Source organism: Thamnophis sirtalis, unplaced genomic scaffold, assembly GCF_051295495.1.
Source record: "Thamnophis sirtalis isolate CommonGarterSnake01/CBP01778 unplaced genomic scaffold, rThaSir2_p1.2 scaffold_9, whole genome shotgun sequence".
Lineage (NCBI taxonomy): Eukaryota > Metazoa > Chordata > Lepidosauria > Squamata > Natricidae > Thamnophis > Thamnophis sirtalis.
Window position 1 is genome coordinate 29,011,622 of NW_028261389.1, and position 13,390 is coordinate 29,025,011.

The 13,390-nt window shown below is 38.8% G+C and overlaps 1 protein-coding gene across 1 annotated transcript in view; it reads left to right on the forward strand.

Annotated features, from left to right (window-relative positions):
• Positions 1 to 961: 961 nt before the first annotated feature.
• GGA1 (golgi associated, gamma adaptin ear containing, ARF binding protein 1) overlaps positions 962 to 13,390 on the forward strand; it is a 29,072-nt gene continuing 16,643 nt past the window's right edge. The window contains exons 1-5 of the mRNA XM_087723163.1: positions 962 to 1,121; positions 2,766 to 2,850; positions 4,963 to 5,038; positions 6,735 to 6,833; positions 7,273 to 7,396. Coding sequence (XP_087579289.1) covers positions 1,079 to 1,121; positions 2,766 to 2,850; positions 4,963 to 5,038; positions 6,735 to 6,833; positions 7,273 to 7,396 — 427 coding nt within the window. The 5' untranslated portion in view covers positions 962 to 1,078. The remainder of the gene's footprint in view (positions 1,122 to 2,765; positions 2,851 to 4,962; positions 5,039 to 6,734; positions 6,834 to 7,272; positions 7,397 to 13,390) is intronic.

Genomic DNA, 13,390 nt, shown 5'->3' on the forward strand with positions numbered 1-13,390 from the left:
CGACAATCTCTTGCGTCTTAGCCACTCAGCCACCGTGTCCCTTCGGGGAGCACTAAGGACCCCTCAAATAACCACAATGTTGCTCATTTCGCTTTGACTTCATAAATGGATACCGCTCCAGTTGTGATTTGTGTAATGACCCAAAAATAAACAACCAACGGTATCTGCAGGTGGGTAAATCTGGCCTTCAACGCCTGACCTCCACTAGCACGTTTCGACATTTAGCGCTCTCGCCTTCGTTAACGGACAAGCGGCCTAAAGCCACCCAAGCCCAGCTGCGCTGGCAGAGCAACGGCGTCAATCTCGGAACACGCTAAGGAAATGTTTCGCTAGGAATTGTGGGTTTGGTAGTCCAACCAATGTCAAAAATACTGAGTCGGGGAAAAATGGAGCGCGCCTCTACTGACCGTTCCCCACCCAACACATCTGCTTTGACCAATGATACCACAGTTCCCAGAATGCACCAAGAAGGGCTTGTTTTCATAAAGCACGACTATGGCAACAGTGTGCCTTTTCAACAAGGGGCGGCAGTTACGGCGCTTTCCGGTCTAGTCGTCAGAGAAGTCTGACGCAGGCAATCCGAAGATACAGTGAGACGTTCTAGCGTACTCAAATGTCGTTCTCTATGATGTTCTGTCAAAAGCTTCCGTTCTATTTACTCGGTGTAATGTCATAGAGATAGAGCACAATAAACTTGTACGAAACTGTACTCAAATTTTCTTACTGTAAGCATATCTTTCTTTAGCCCTGAGGTTGTGAAGGGTCTATCTTCCTTCCCGCGACAGACAGAAAATCCACTGTCCTGCCTGCCTCAGCCCGTCCCCTCAGTTAGAACCCTGTCATCACTCTCTAGGCAAAGCCTGTCCATCTCAGTGATTTGGAGGAGGAAGTTGGGAGCAAGTTTCGCACCGCTCCCAGAGGGCGTTCCGTCTATAACTTCCGAAGCTCTATTGTTTCCAGAACGGCCCTCTCGACGGTTTCTTCTCTATGGCTCCGGGCTGCCGGAGCCGGAGGGCGGCAGGAAGACTGAGCCTTTGAACGGGACCGGGCGGGGGGCGGGGCAACCGAGCGGGAACCGATGGAGGCCGAGATGGAGGCAGAGACGTTGGAGTCCAGGATCAGTAAGTTGGGGGAAGACCGGCCGGGTTTATCCCTAGCAGTTATAGCAGGTGCTTCGGGCCTGCTTTGGAAGAGGGCTCTTCTTCGCGTGACCCGCTCGCCGTCACATGCTCTGCGGTTCCCCTTTTTCATCCTGGGGGGTCACAGCTTGCGAGGGAAACGCTGCCACGTTTTGCCTCTTCGCTGGGTCATCCGAGCGAGGAAGAGACTTGCCCTCCATCCTAGTATGGGGGGGGGGTCTCCTGCGTGAGTGGGGGTTGGACTAGATGACCTCTAAGTTCCCTTCCAATTCTGTTACTATTAACCGTCCTTTACCCCTGGAGGGGTTTTTTTTTCCCCTGTCTGTCCCAAGCTAAGTTTCCCACTCACCGACTGCCAGACGTTAGGGGTCTGTTACTGTGCCCAGGAATGAAGCTTGCAACCTGGCGTAGTCAAATCAGACAGTTGAAATCCCCAGAAAGTGTTACTGGCTTAATCATCTAATATGGACAAGTAAATATATTACTGGTACCAAATAACATTGATTTTTTTAAAAAAAAAAGAATTCTGAATATGTTTATTTACAAATCTAACTCATCAAAATCCAGGTATATTCAAGGAGATAATTTTGTGATCTTTAGTTGCAATGAACTACCCTAAAATGAGGTAGTTTGAAATTTGCAAAATGATTTTAAAAAAACACCGTTACCCCCAAAATAAGCCCTCCTCTGAAAATAAGCCCTCCCTGAAAATATTGCAACACAGCAGCAGCCATGAGGTGACCACGCTTGCCACCTCCTGCACCTCAAAAATAATAGGACCTCCCTGAAAATAAGCCAAGTGCTTATTTCGGGGGTCAAAAGAAAATACGACTCTGTCTTATTTTGGGGAAAACAGTATCTTTATATCTGGTGAATGGAACTTTGGCCCACCAAGATTTTTGTGCAGCGCAGCAGATTCTGAATGCTATTTGTAGACCGTGTTGCTACTTCTTTCATGTCTCTTCATGGTGTGATTTTGTTCCACTCTTTTTTGACTTGACAGCATTATTTTTTTAATTAAGTTTGCTGTGTTCAGAAGACATGACTGTTCCGCTTTGGAGGAACAGAAGCTGTAGCAAGTTTCTTTTGGCTGTGGTGCAGATGACAGCAATATTGATTTTGAAGTTACATTATTGTAATGGTGGATTAAGTTGAGAGAACTTTGATTTGCATTTTTTTTAAATGAACACTTGCTACTCATAGACAGTTAAGACTTGAGTTTGGTATCTTGTTAGGGAATAATGTGTGCAATTTGATTCTTCCTCCCTGTTCCAATTTCCATTTGTAGAGCTACCTTAGGTTGAGCCAGATGTTTCATTCAGTTTGTTGAGGACTGTCCGCTCATTAAGTAATACTTGCACATGCCAAGTAGATTACTTATTGTGGCAAAAAAAAGATATTGAAGATTAAACCTGGGACCTTTGTTGTGTAAGCACATGGTTTACCACTAACAATGGCGTCTCCCTGTTGTGTCATTCCTGTTGTGTCTGATGCCAGCATTGCAATAATTTTTTTAGAACTTCCCTTTTTGTTTAATATGATTGGTAAATTGTCTCTGACAATTATTTATTCTGATTGCAAGTAAACAAAAATTAAAGAAAACTTTATTTTTCTCTTTCAATTCAGATAGAGCTACAAATCCTTTAAATAAGGACTTGGAATGGGACAACATCAATGCTTTTTGTGACCAGCTGAACAAAGAATTAGAGGGGTTAGTACACCTGGTCTCATATTTGTCTATCGGGGGTTTATGCTAAAAACATTATAATAACAAAAAAGTATTCCAAAGAAGCATTCTGAATAAACTTATCGCTATAGCTGCATCCCTTTGTGTTTTTCTAATGTTGAAAACTGTTTACTTAGCTGTAGTTACTAAATTAACCCACTATTCTGGGTTTGCATAATCCATTTTGCCATGCAGTTCTGATCATATGCGGCTGGATAAATCCACCAGCAGCTGATTTGTGAGGTTGGGATGCCGTCCAGCAAAGCAGATAGCCTCTTTTGCATTACAGGTAGTCCTTGACTTATAACAGTTCATTTAGTGACCGTTCAAAGTTACAACAGCACTGAAAAAACTTTTTCACACTTATGGATGTTGCAGCATCCCCATGGTCACCTGATCAAAATTCAAATGCTTGGCAACTGACTCATATTTATGACTGTTGCATATCCCAAGGTCCTGTGATCACCTTTTGGGACTTTCAGACCACCAAAGTCAATGGTGAAGCCAAATTCACTTAACAACCATTTTACTAACTTAACATTGTAATGATTCACTTAATAACTGTGGCAAGCAAGTTTGTAAAATGGGGAAAAACTCATTTAACAAATGTCTCACTTAGCAACAGAAATTTTGGGCTCAATTATGGTGGTAGGTCAAGGACTACCTGCATTGTATCCATCTCTACCATTCTTCAGATTTGAAGCAAATATCCACAGTGGATAGCATCTGCCTATTAGGCAGAATAGCTTTTCCCATTTACTGGGCAGTTCACCAATTCTGCCAGTGAACTATCTAGCAAGCTTCCTTTGACCCCGACTTTGGTGCTTATTTAGAATTGCAGGATTTTTTTTTTACTTCATATATGACGCCAAACTAACTCTGTGTAGTTTTTTTTGAGAGAGCCAGTTTACTGTCTTATGGTACATGCTGAGCTACCCTGGGTTTTTGATAGCTATAACCACTGGAAGGAAAAATATATAAAAATAGCACAGGAGAATTTCTTATATTCCAAGCCTGAAATAGCCAATGGATGCCAAGCTCTCCCTACTTCCTGGGTATCATCTGACAAATCATAAATCACAACAGGTTTTACTCACTTGGCCATTGCTGTTGATTGCTCTGGCTTAAGGGGAAAATGCTACTTTACAATTAGGACAGTTAAATGCAACATAAGCCTGTCTTACTCATAAGCTAAGGACAGTTTGAAAATATTGTCATAGGGACATAGCAAGAACAAGAACTTACTAGAGCATGTTTATAATGTAGTTAAATGCCAACAGGGAAATATCCTATGTATAAAATGTGGGAGTTCTGGAAATATGGAAAAATAGTAAAAGCAATTCGTTAAGACTTTAGATAGGTGTTTATGTAAATCACCTAAAACACTACTATTAGTTGATAGAATGATGCAAAGTTGCATAAAGGATAGTAGGTTTAAATTGATAATTTAATTGATAATTTGAAGAGGATCATCATTTAACAGAGGATGTTAAAAGAAATTTTAAAATGGTGCTTATATATCTTTTTATTAGTAGGGCATTAGCATAGATTTTCTGGATTACTTGGAGATTTCACTATTAAAAACTAAAAGTTATTTTTAAGGAATTAACTAGAGTCATAATCAAATTTTGACTACAAAGTGATTAGCTCTTAGAAGTCAACTTCAATCAATCTCTTAGTATCAGCTAGTAATTTACTAAATTGCCTTATTCATAATGTTTGCTGTAAAGGAAGTATAATACCTTAAAAAGGGGTGCAAAGTATTTACAAAGTTTAAGAACCAATGAGATTTTCTAGAAGCCAGCTAATGGAAAATAAAAAATGTGAAGACTAAATCAGGGAAAAGTGGGATTTCAGACTCAATAGGCAGCATCTCACCAACACATCTGCTCCATTTCACAAAATGTGTCAGGCTCAGGGCGGTTTGAAGGTGACTTGAAAAAAATAGCCTCTGGATTGAGAGCTCTTATTCCAGTCAATGACAGCTTGTGTGTTGTTATGAAATATTAAAATAAAATGGGGATTCGCTAGATCCAGATTACTACTTCATTGACGGTTTCTGTGACTCCACTCACTGTTTCTATGTCTCATTCACAGCCCTCCATTAGCCACCCGGCTCCTAGCCCACAAGATCCAGTCTCCACAAGAATGGGAAGCCATGCAGGCTCTCACGGTAAGATGCCATGAACTGCTTGATTTACTACAAGTTGGAAGGAAACAAAGCTTCGTGATAACTACCCAAATAAGGGCTGGTACAATTTAAGTAATCTTGGGGTTATGTTAGAATATGTGAAATGTCAGGATTATTATTTCTTCCATCCCACTCTGCACTCTGATTTAAAGTGCCATACCTTTGACAGATACAGACATGCTTCTTTTCATGGGATGCAAAGTATTTCAAGAAGACACCATGGCCTCACTCTTTTCTGGTTTCAAGAAAACTGCAGTTCTGTTTGGTTATTTATTTAGAGCCACAATTTCACTTGACTATAACTGTATTCTTATGATTATGGCTTAATTGAAAGGATCTTTTCAGCATTGGTGTGTCAGCTGAGACATCACTCTTTCTAGAAAAGACCATCTGACACACTTTTATGGTCTCTTCATTTCCAGTGAAAATTGCATTTCCTACGCTTTTCAAACTTTCAGCTTTAAAATACTTTTCTTTGTATTCTTGCACTGGTTCTGTTTTACTTTGGTTTTAGTCTCGTGTAGTCTTAGGTTACTTTAGGTTGTTATAACATTCGTGTGCATTAGTTTTCAACTTTTAAAGTATGCAGACTTTTGCCCATGGCAATATAGGAAATTAATAAATATATTCCCCATTCATGTGAAACAATTGGTTTACACATAGAAAGCAATAACCACAGAAGTGGTATTAATACATGAATGCTAAAAGCTAATCCTACCTGATGCCTAATGAATGAATTCTAAGGTAATGGAAAAGGTCCTGCTGCAATCTGCTATTCCCATCCTCACAAATTGTGACCATAACCTCTCTTTATGACTTTACACGCAATCTATTTCTAGGAAGAATAAATACTACCTGTAGCTAATCACTTGGGAAAGAGGAAATTCTCATCTGACTACAAGTCTACTGACATTTGAGATTTTGGATCAGGTGTCTAATAAGGACACTGCTGCTTAGCTCTCAGCTCGGTGTTTCCAATGATTCCTTATCATCTGTGTCTGCCACAAAATGAGAAATGAGAGAGCTCTGAATTTCTGGTAGCAACTGACACTTTTTTCCTGACATTTATATCATATTTAACTTACATTTTATAGAATGAATTGTAGGTTCATATTGCATGCATGTATTATTTGTCTGACTAAGGCATTCTTGGGCTGACTACTAGAAGCCATCATATAGGTTGTTTATTTTTTGGCTTAGCATGTTGTTATTACAAGGCAGTGCTCTCTCAATAGCCCAAGATGGCTAATTCTGTACTGAGCCATGGTGGGATTGCTTTTAATTATCTCCATGGTTAAGAGCCAAGGAAGGTAATGTGCACAAAAGATGCCGCTCTAGGTGCAACCAGTGTTTTCAAATCTGGTCATAATTTGTGATTTTTGGCAGAGAAGCAAACTATTTTATTACCTCTTCCCAAAATGGAGCTTTCCAGATGTAGGAAAACGTCTAGAAATTATAGTCCAATCTCCAGGAGGCACTATTGAGGAAGACTGGTTTATATTGTTTTTGTGGTTTATCAGTAGAGAGAAAAGAAAGTATGAAAGCTCCAGAAGGCATACTTTTTCAAATAACATTCTTCTCAGTCCTCATCCCCATCCCCCCATTTCATTGCATTATGAAGAGAATGGGGAATCCTGGCATGTGGATTTTTAGGGTCGCTTCCTGCTCTATTTTACAGGTGCTGGAGGCCTGTATGAAAAACTGTGGCAAGCGCTTTCATGATGAAGTTGGCAAGTTTAGGTTCCTTAACGAGCTCATCAAGGTTGTGTCACCAAAGGTGAGTGCTCATTAATATATGGCCCAAAGGCTAATAATCAATAAAGTAAAATAAACTAAACTAAACTAACATTACCAGTGGGGCAAATTTGAAGTGTAACAAGTAGAAGAGACAAACAGAGCAATTTCATATTTCCACATGTTGAATAAAAAGTAATATTATTGACTTCATTAAGAAAACCTTGTATTTGGGTCATTTTCTTTCAAGTTCTGTGCTAGTACACTGTAAATGAAAGTGAAGAATTTCTTATGGTGGTTTAATTCATTAATGTCTGATATTGTCAGGATTGCAACAGTCAGATTTGTCTTCATCTTCAGTGTAGAATGAAACACATGACACTTCATCTCATGCTTGGTACACAACGCCCTGAAAGCAAACTCTTGTGTTTTTTTTTAACCCCGTCATGTTAAATATGTGATGTGATTTGTTGCTTCCTCAGTATCTAGGAAACAGAACTCCAGAAAAAGTGAAATCAAAAATCTTAGAATTGATGTATAGCTGGACGTTGGGTCTGCCCGAGGAAGTGAAAATTACAGAAGCATATCAGATGTTAAAAAAACAAGGTGGGATATACTTTTCTATACTCAAGAGGTTTCCACTTAATTGTACAAGAATGGGGACATTCCTTCCAAACTTGGATTAATACCTTGGGGGTTTATATTCTGGGTTACAGAAATACTGAAGGAGTAGGGTAAAGAACTGGGCATTTTTTCAGCTCTAACTCATCTGTTTGCAAACTCATGCAAAAACTTAATAAAGGATACATCATCATAGGCTCCACAAGTCCCATTCCCACAAAAGTGTTTTATTTACTCAATTTTTCAAAGTTCTGCAAGTCCTAATATTCCAAATTCATTTGTTTCCTTAATCCGTTTAAAACTTTCCTAGGTTGAATTTTTATTTACCTTTTTGCCATTTATTTCATGTTTTTAAATTTTTTAAATTGTAAGGTAAAAATGAAATTTCAAAATGAAATTTTACTTACCAGGTGAATTTTCAGACTTGTTCAGAAGATCTCTTTTAACTTTAACATAATTGTAATTCAGAAAGTGATTAGAAAGTGAGGTTAGACTAATGTAGTGTCCTTAAGGGCTCTCTACCACAGCTAAGCTTGATAGTTTCCCTTGTCTTCCAGTGCTTAGACCCACAGGAGAACTACAGGCCTACAGTTTCCTTATAGGGAGGAGCTGTCTGGAACACAAATAGGCAATCTTCTGTCTGGAGAGGAGCAGTATTTCTGCTCCTTCGGAGTTGCCTAATTCACAATTTTCCTCACCTCAAAGTGCTAGTTCTCAATTTTTGAAAAATAATACCAGACGATCAATTTTTTCCTTTATTACCACAGTACATAATTCACCTAGCCTTAAGACATTTAAACATAGTAATTTCCTGACAATAACTCTTATCAGTCCCAGGCTTCAATCCTGCTTCTTAATGTTGGTCTTTAAATTTCCTAATGAAACCTATAGTCACTTATTTGAGAGGAGTTGGATAGTTCTGCCACCTCCTTGTTACACTTTAGTATGTTAATCTCTTCACTGTGCATTTGTTATATGATTATTTTCCTTTCCTTTCGAATCTATATAAAGAAGCCCTTGTTCTTTTACTGGTCTTTGTTTACCTTCCCCTTGGTTGGATTGGTAATAGGAGAAATCAGCAATGCAGGTAGTCCTCAACGCACAACCACAATTGAGCGCAACATTTCTGAACTGTTAGGTGAGCTCCCCGTTGGGAGAGCGAGTGCGTTTAGAGAAGCATTGTGAGATTGGTGTTGGAGAACACAGAAACCAGCATACAGCATAGAGACACTGCAGTTTAAATAGGCTTTTACCTTCGTGGCAATAGAGGTATCGGAGTCCATCAAACAGTTCAAGTCATACACGGTTAAGACAGTCAGTCATCAATGTCTTTCAGTTAAGAGATAATCCAAATAACATAGTCCATAATCATACAAACAGTCCGGTACACAAAGTTTGCTAGCAGTTGTAAAACTTACAATAGCTCACACTGATCACTATACGGCACTTCTAACAGCCAGCTTCCAAACACTCAGATCAGATCAGCATCTAACAGTGATTCTGGCTCCATCTTATGGCCGATTGAGGAAACGGCAACCAATCACATTTACAGCATGATTTAAAGAAACAGGTATAGCATTGTTACATGATTTATATATTGCCAACCCAACCGTAAGATTATATTCCTAACATTCTCCCCTTTGGGTAGGACAATATATAAATCTTACAATCTTAATCCGTATTCCTCGCAACAACATTTATGCTTTATATTACCTTAGGCCTTAGTAAAATGATCTGCAATGTTATGTTCAGACATGCAGTACTCCAGTGAAACTTATTTACCATTCACACTTTGCCTTACATTCAGATATCTTAGATCAGTGTGTTTTGACCTAGTTTTTACAGCAAGATTGGATGCTATCTGAATTGCTGCTTGATTGTCTTCATAAACAACAATAGGTTCTAGTATGTCAATCCCCATTTCAAGTAGGAGTTGTTTATAACAAACCAAATCCGTACATAATAATGACAAACATGAGAACTCAGCCTCCATAGTTGATAGACTTAAATGTTTTTGTCTAATAGACTGCCAACCCATTAGTGCTTTTCCCAGGAATACAACAAACCCTGATGTTGATTTCCATGTAAACACATCTGTAGCAAAACTTGCATCCGCATATGCAGTTAAGCTCAGATCATCCTTAGGTTCTAGATACAATGCATAATGCATCGTTTGCTTAAGATATCTTAATATCCTCTTAGTAGCTTGCCAGTGCCTTTCAGTAGGTTCAGCATTAAACCTGGCTAATTGATTTACACTATATGCTATGTTGGGCCTTGACCAATTAATTACTCAGATATCATAAGCTACCAATTAATGATTGATAAACACCTTTATGAAATACAGGGCTTTGTTCATCATTGTGGCTAAACTCGGCCCATTGGAGTTTTTGCCGGTTTACACAGTTCCATCCTAAATGTTCTGAGTAGCTGGTTAATCTTCTCAGTTTGTGAGGTTTTGTATCCTCCCCTAGTTTTATTTATTTGTAAACCAAGATATGCCTAATCTCAGCAAGATGTTTTATACTGAACTGCGTCCTTAACAGTGTTATAATCCTCATAGCTTCTTGCTCAGTTTTATTGATTAATGCTATGTCATTACTGAACAATAGCAACAATGAAATCACACCATCACTTTCTTTCTTAAACAAACATGGATCAGCCATGCCAGCTTTAAAACTTATCTTAGTTAACTCTTTAACTATACATTGATTCCATTCATATCCTGATTGCTTCAAGCCATAAAGACTCTTTTTCAACCTCCAGCAATCAGTTTTACTATCAGTTTTGAATCCTGCAGGCTTCTGTAAGTATATAGTATGTTACAACAGTGCATGAAGATATGCTGTCTCTACATCTAAATGATTAACTATATGTTCATTCTTAGTTACCCACACTAATGCTGCATGTAACGTAGCCTTTAAACTAGGTGCAAAGACCTCATCATAGTCATTGGCTGACTGAGCAAACCCTTGTGCAACTAACCTGGCTTTATGGGTGAAAATCCATTTACAACCAATGGCATGTTTACCTGGTGGTAACTTTACATTTTCATATACTTCTAACTTTTGCAATGATGTTAATTCCTTTTCCATTGCATCTTTCCAACCTTTCTGTTCCTCAGTTGGATATAGAGTTAATTCTTGGCAATTAGTAGGAACCTTATTTGCCTGACATGCTATAGATGCCTGATACCTGTCAGGTGGTCTCGTTACACGAGTTGAACGTCTAGGTATTTCAGGACTCACCAGTGGATTCTCCTGTATAATCTGCTCTTGTTCTTCTGGTTCATCCTGTAACTGTACTTCTTCCTTAATTTCTTTAATTACTGTTTTTACTACCTCATCATTAGGAACTACTTGGGTGTCAATCATTACATTATCATTTGTTTCTAATTTATTCCACCCCACGTGTTCCATAAACCTAGTACTACAATACTAATTGTACTGTTTACTACAATAAACCTTAGCTGTGCATTTCCAAACCTAAATGATCTATGGTTAGCCTCATATCCTACAAAAATTAACTGTCGAGCTCTATGTTGTCCTTTCAGTCTCACTTGTGATGATATATACACCCATGCTGAGGCTCCGAATGTATGTAGGTAATTCAAATCTGGTTTTCTGCCATGCCACCTAGTGAATAGCAATTCACCGGTTGTTGTATTCACCATATTATTTAAAACATGGTTACTACACATCATAGCTTCACCCCACAGTGTTTCCAGCAAACCTGAATCAGCTATCATAGTTCGAGCCATGGCCTGTAATGTTTGCCCCCTTCGTTCTACGAACGAGTTATGTTGTGGCCTATAAAGAGCAGAACGTTTGTGCTCGATTCCAGCTGTTTTTAACATTGTTTGGAATTTATAATTGGTAAACTCCATCCCATTATCAGTAACCACAGTAATAACCTTGGCTTTCATCTTTCTTTCCGCAAACATCAGCCAATTAAAGAAATTCTGAAATGTTTCTGTTTTGTTTTTCATTAAGTAACAGAAACCATATCGTGAATAATGAGCCACGATACTCAAAACATAACAGGCACCTCCCAAACTGGGTTTCTTAGGTCCTATTATATCAGCAAAAACAACCTCCAGAGGTTCCTTTGTTTTAAAACTATTCAGTCTGTTTGCTGGAGTAACTTTGCTTTTCTCCTGATTGCAAACATTGCAGTTTAAATATTTTCTGCATGGCTTTATTTTTACTCCCTCTGCCAACTTAACAGTTTGTTGCAGCAACTTGAAATTAATGTGCCCCATGCGTATATGAAGTAAATGGGGTTTAACATTATGATAAGCTGTGTTAGCCATCTGGCCATCCGGTATAACATACGAACTGTTTTTTAAAGTAGCAGTAACCCTGTTACCCTCCTTTTCAATAATATAGATATCTCCCCTAAAGGTTACCACATAGCCAATGTTAATCAGAGCCCTAACCTATAGTAAGTTGAATTTCAGGTTAGGTACATATAATATTGGTAACTGCTCATTTAGGAATGAACAATATGCGTTGCCTTCACCAGACGCCCTCACCTTCCATCCATTTGCCAAAAATGCTTGTGGTTATTTTTACAAACCTTTTTCTATCTCTAGCAATGCACTGTGATGCACCACTATCAACAACCCACAAATCATGGTTTACAGGTGCATTGCTAGACGTAGCCAAAGTAGACATAGCTAAGTTGACATTAGCATTTTTTCTAGCTCTTCCTGCATTCTGTTGTTTTGCCTTTTTACAGAATCTAGCTATATGTCCCTTAGCCCCACAAGAGAAACATTTTCGAACAGTATAGGCTGTAGAAGGTGACTCCTCATGTTATGGTGGTTTTTCTCTCAGTTGTTCTCTTTCCATCCTTCTTCTTGACTCTTCCAACAGTCGTGCAGTAATGTCAGTCAAAGTTAGTTCATTTTGGGTTAGGACTTCAAGAGAAGATTCAAAAACATCATAACTCTCATCCAGTGAGGAGAGTATGATATAAACTTGATGTAGCTCAGAAAAAATTAGTTCTTTTTCATGTAGCTCCTGAAAAACCCCTTTCATAAAGTTTAAATGAGCTAACTTATCTCCACCTCTCAGAAGACGTGCCCTAAACAGTTTGCGTGTGAGATGTATGTGTGCAACTACAGTGTCACGTACATAAATCTTCTTCAAATTCTCCCAACATCTTGCAGCAGAATTTTCTCCACGAATATGCACTAATTGTTGGTCGTTCAGTGTTAGACCAATTATACACAATGCCCATTTGTTGTATCGCTGAAAATCTTCTATCTTCTTGGCATCACCATTGTTATCTGGATTCCAAGCAGTTACATCAGGTGGATTCTGTACAGCATCCCATAAATCTTCCCTACGCAGGAGTAGACTGCACTTCATAGACCAGGAAACATAGTTTGTTCCATCCAACCGGGTTATCATCGATAGCTTGTTGATGGGTCGCTCGCCATCTTCTCCAGGATAGTAACAATCACTAATGAAACAGCTGTCTGAATGCGATATTGCGTATCAACATCAACTCTCCTTTAACTACGTCTGGTATAACCTGGGCCCATAATCAGCACTTCTAACAGCCAGCTTCCAAACACTCAGATCAGATCAGCATCTAACAGTGATTCTGGCTCCATCTTATGGCCGATTGAGGAAATAGCAACCAATCACATTTACAGCATGATTTAAAGAAACAGGTACAGCATTGTTACATGATTTATATATTGCCAACCCAACCATTAGATTATATTCCTAACATTAACAAAGATGTTTGTTAAGTGAGTTTTGCCCCATTTTACAACCTTTCTTGCCACAGTTGTTGAATGAATTGCTGCAGTTGTTAAGTTAGTAACATGGTCGTCAATTGAATCAGCTTTCCTCATTCACTTTGTCAGAATGTTGCAAGAGGTATTACATGACCCCGGGACATTGCAACTATCATAAATACGGTATGAATCTGTAGCCAAGCATCTGAATTTTGACCACATAACTG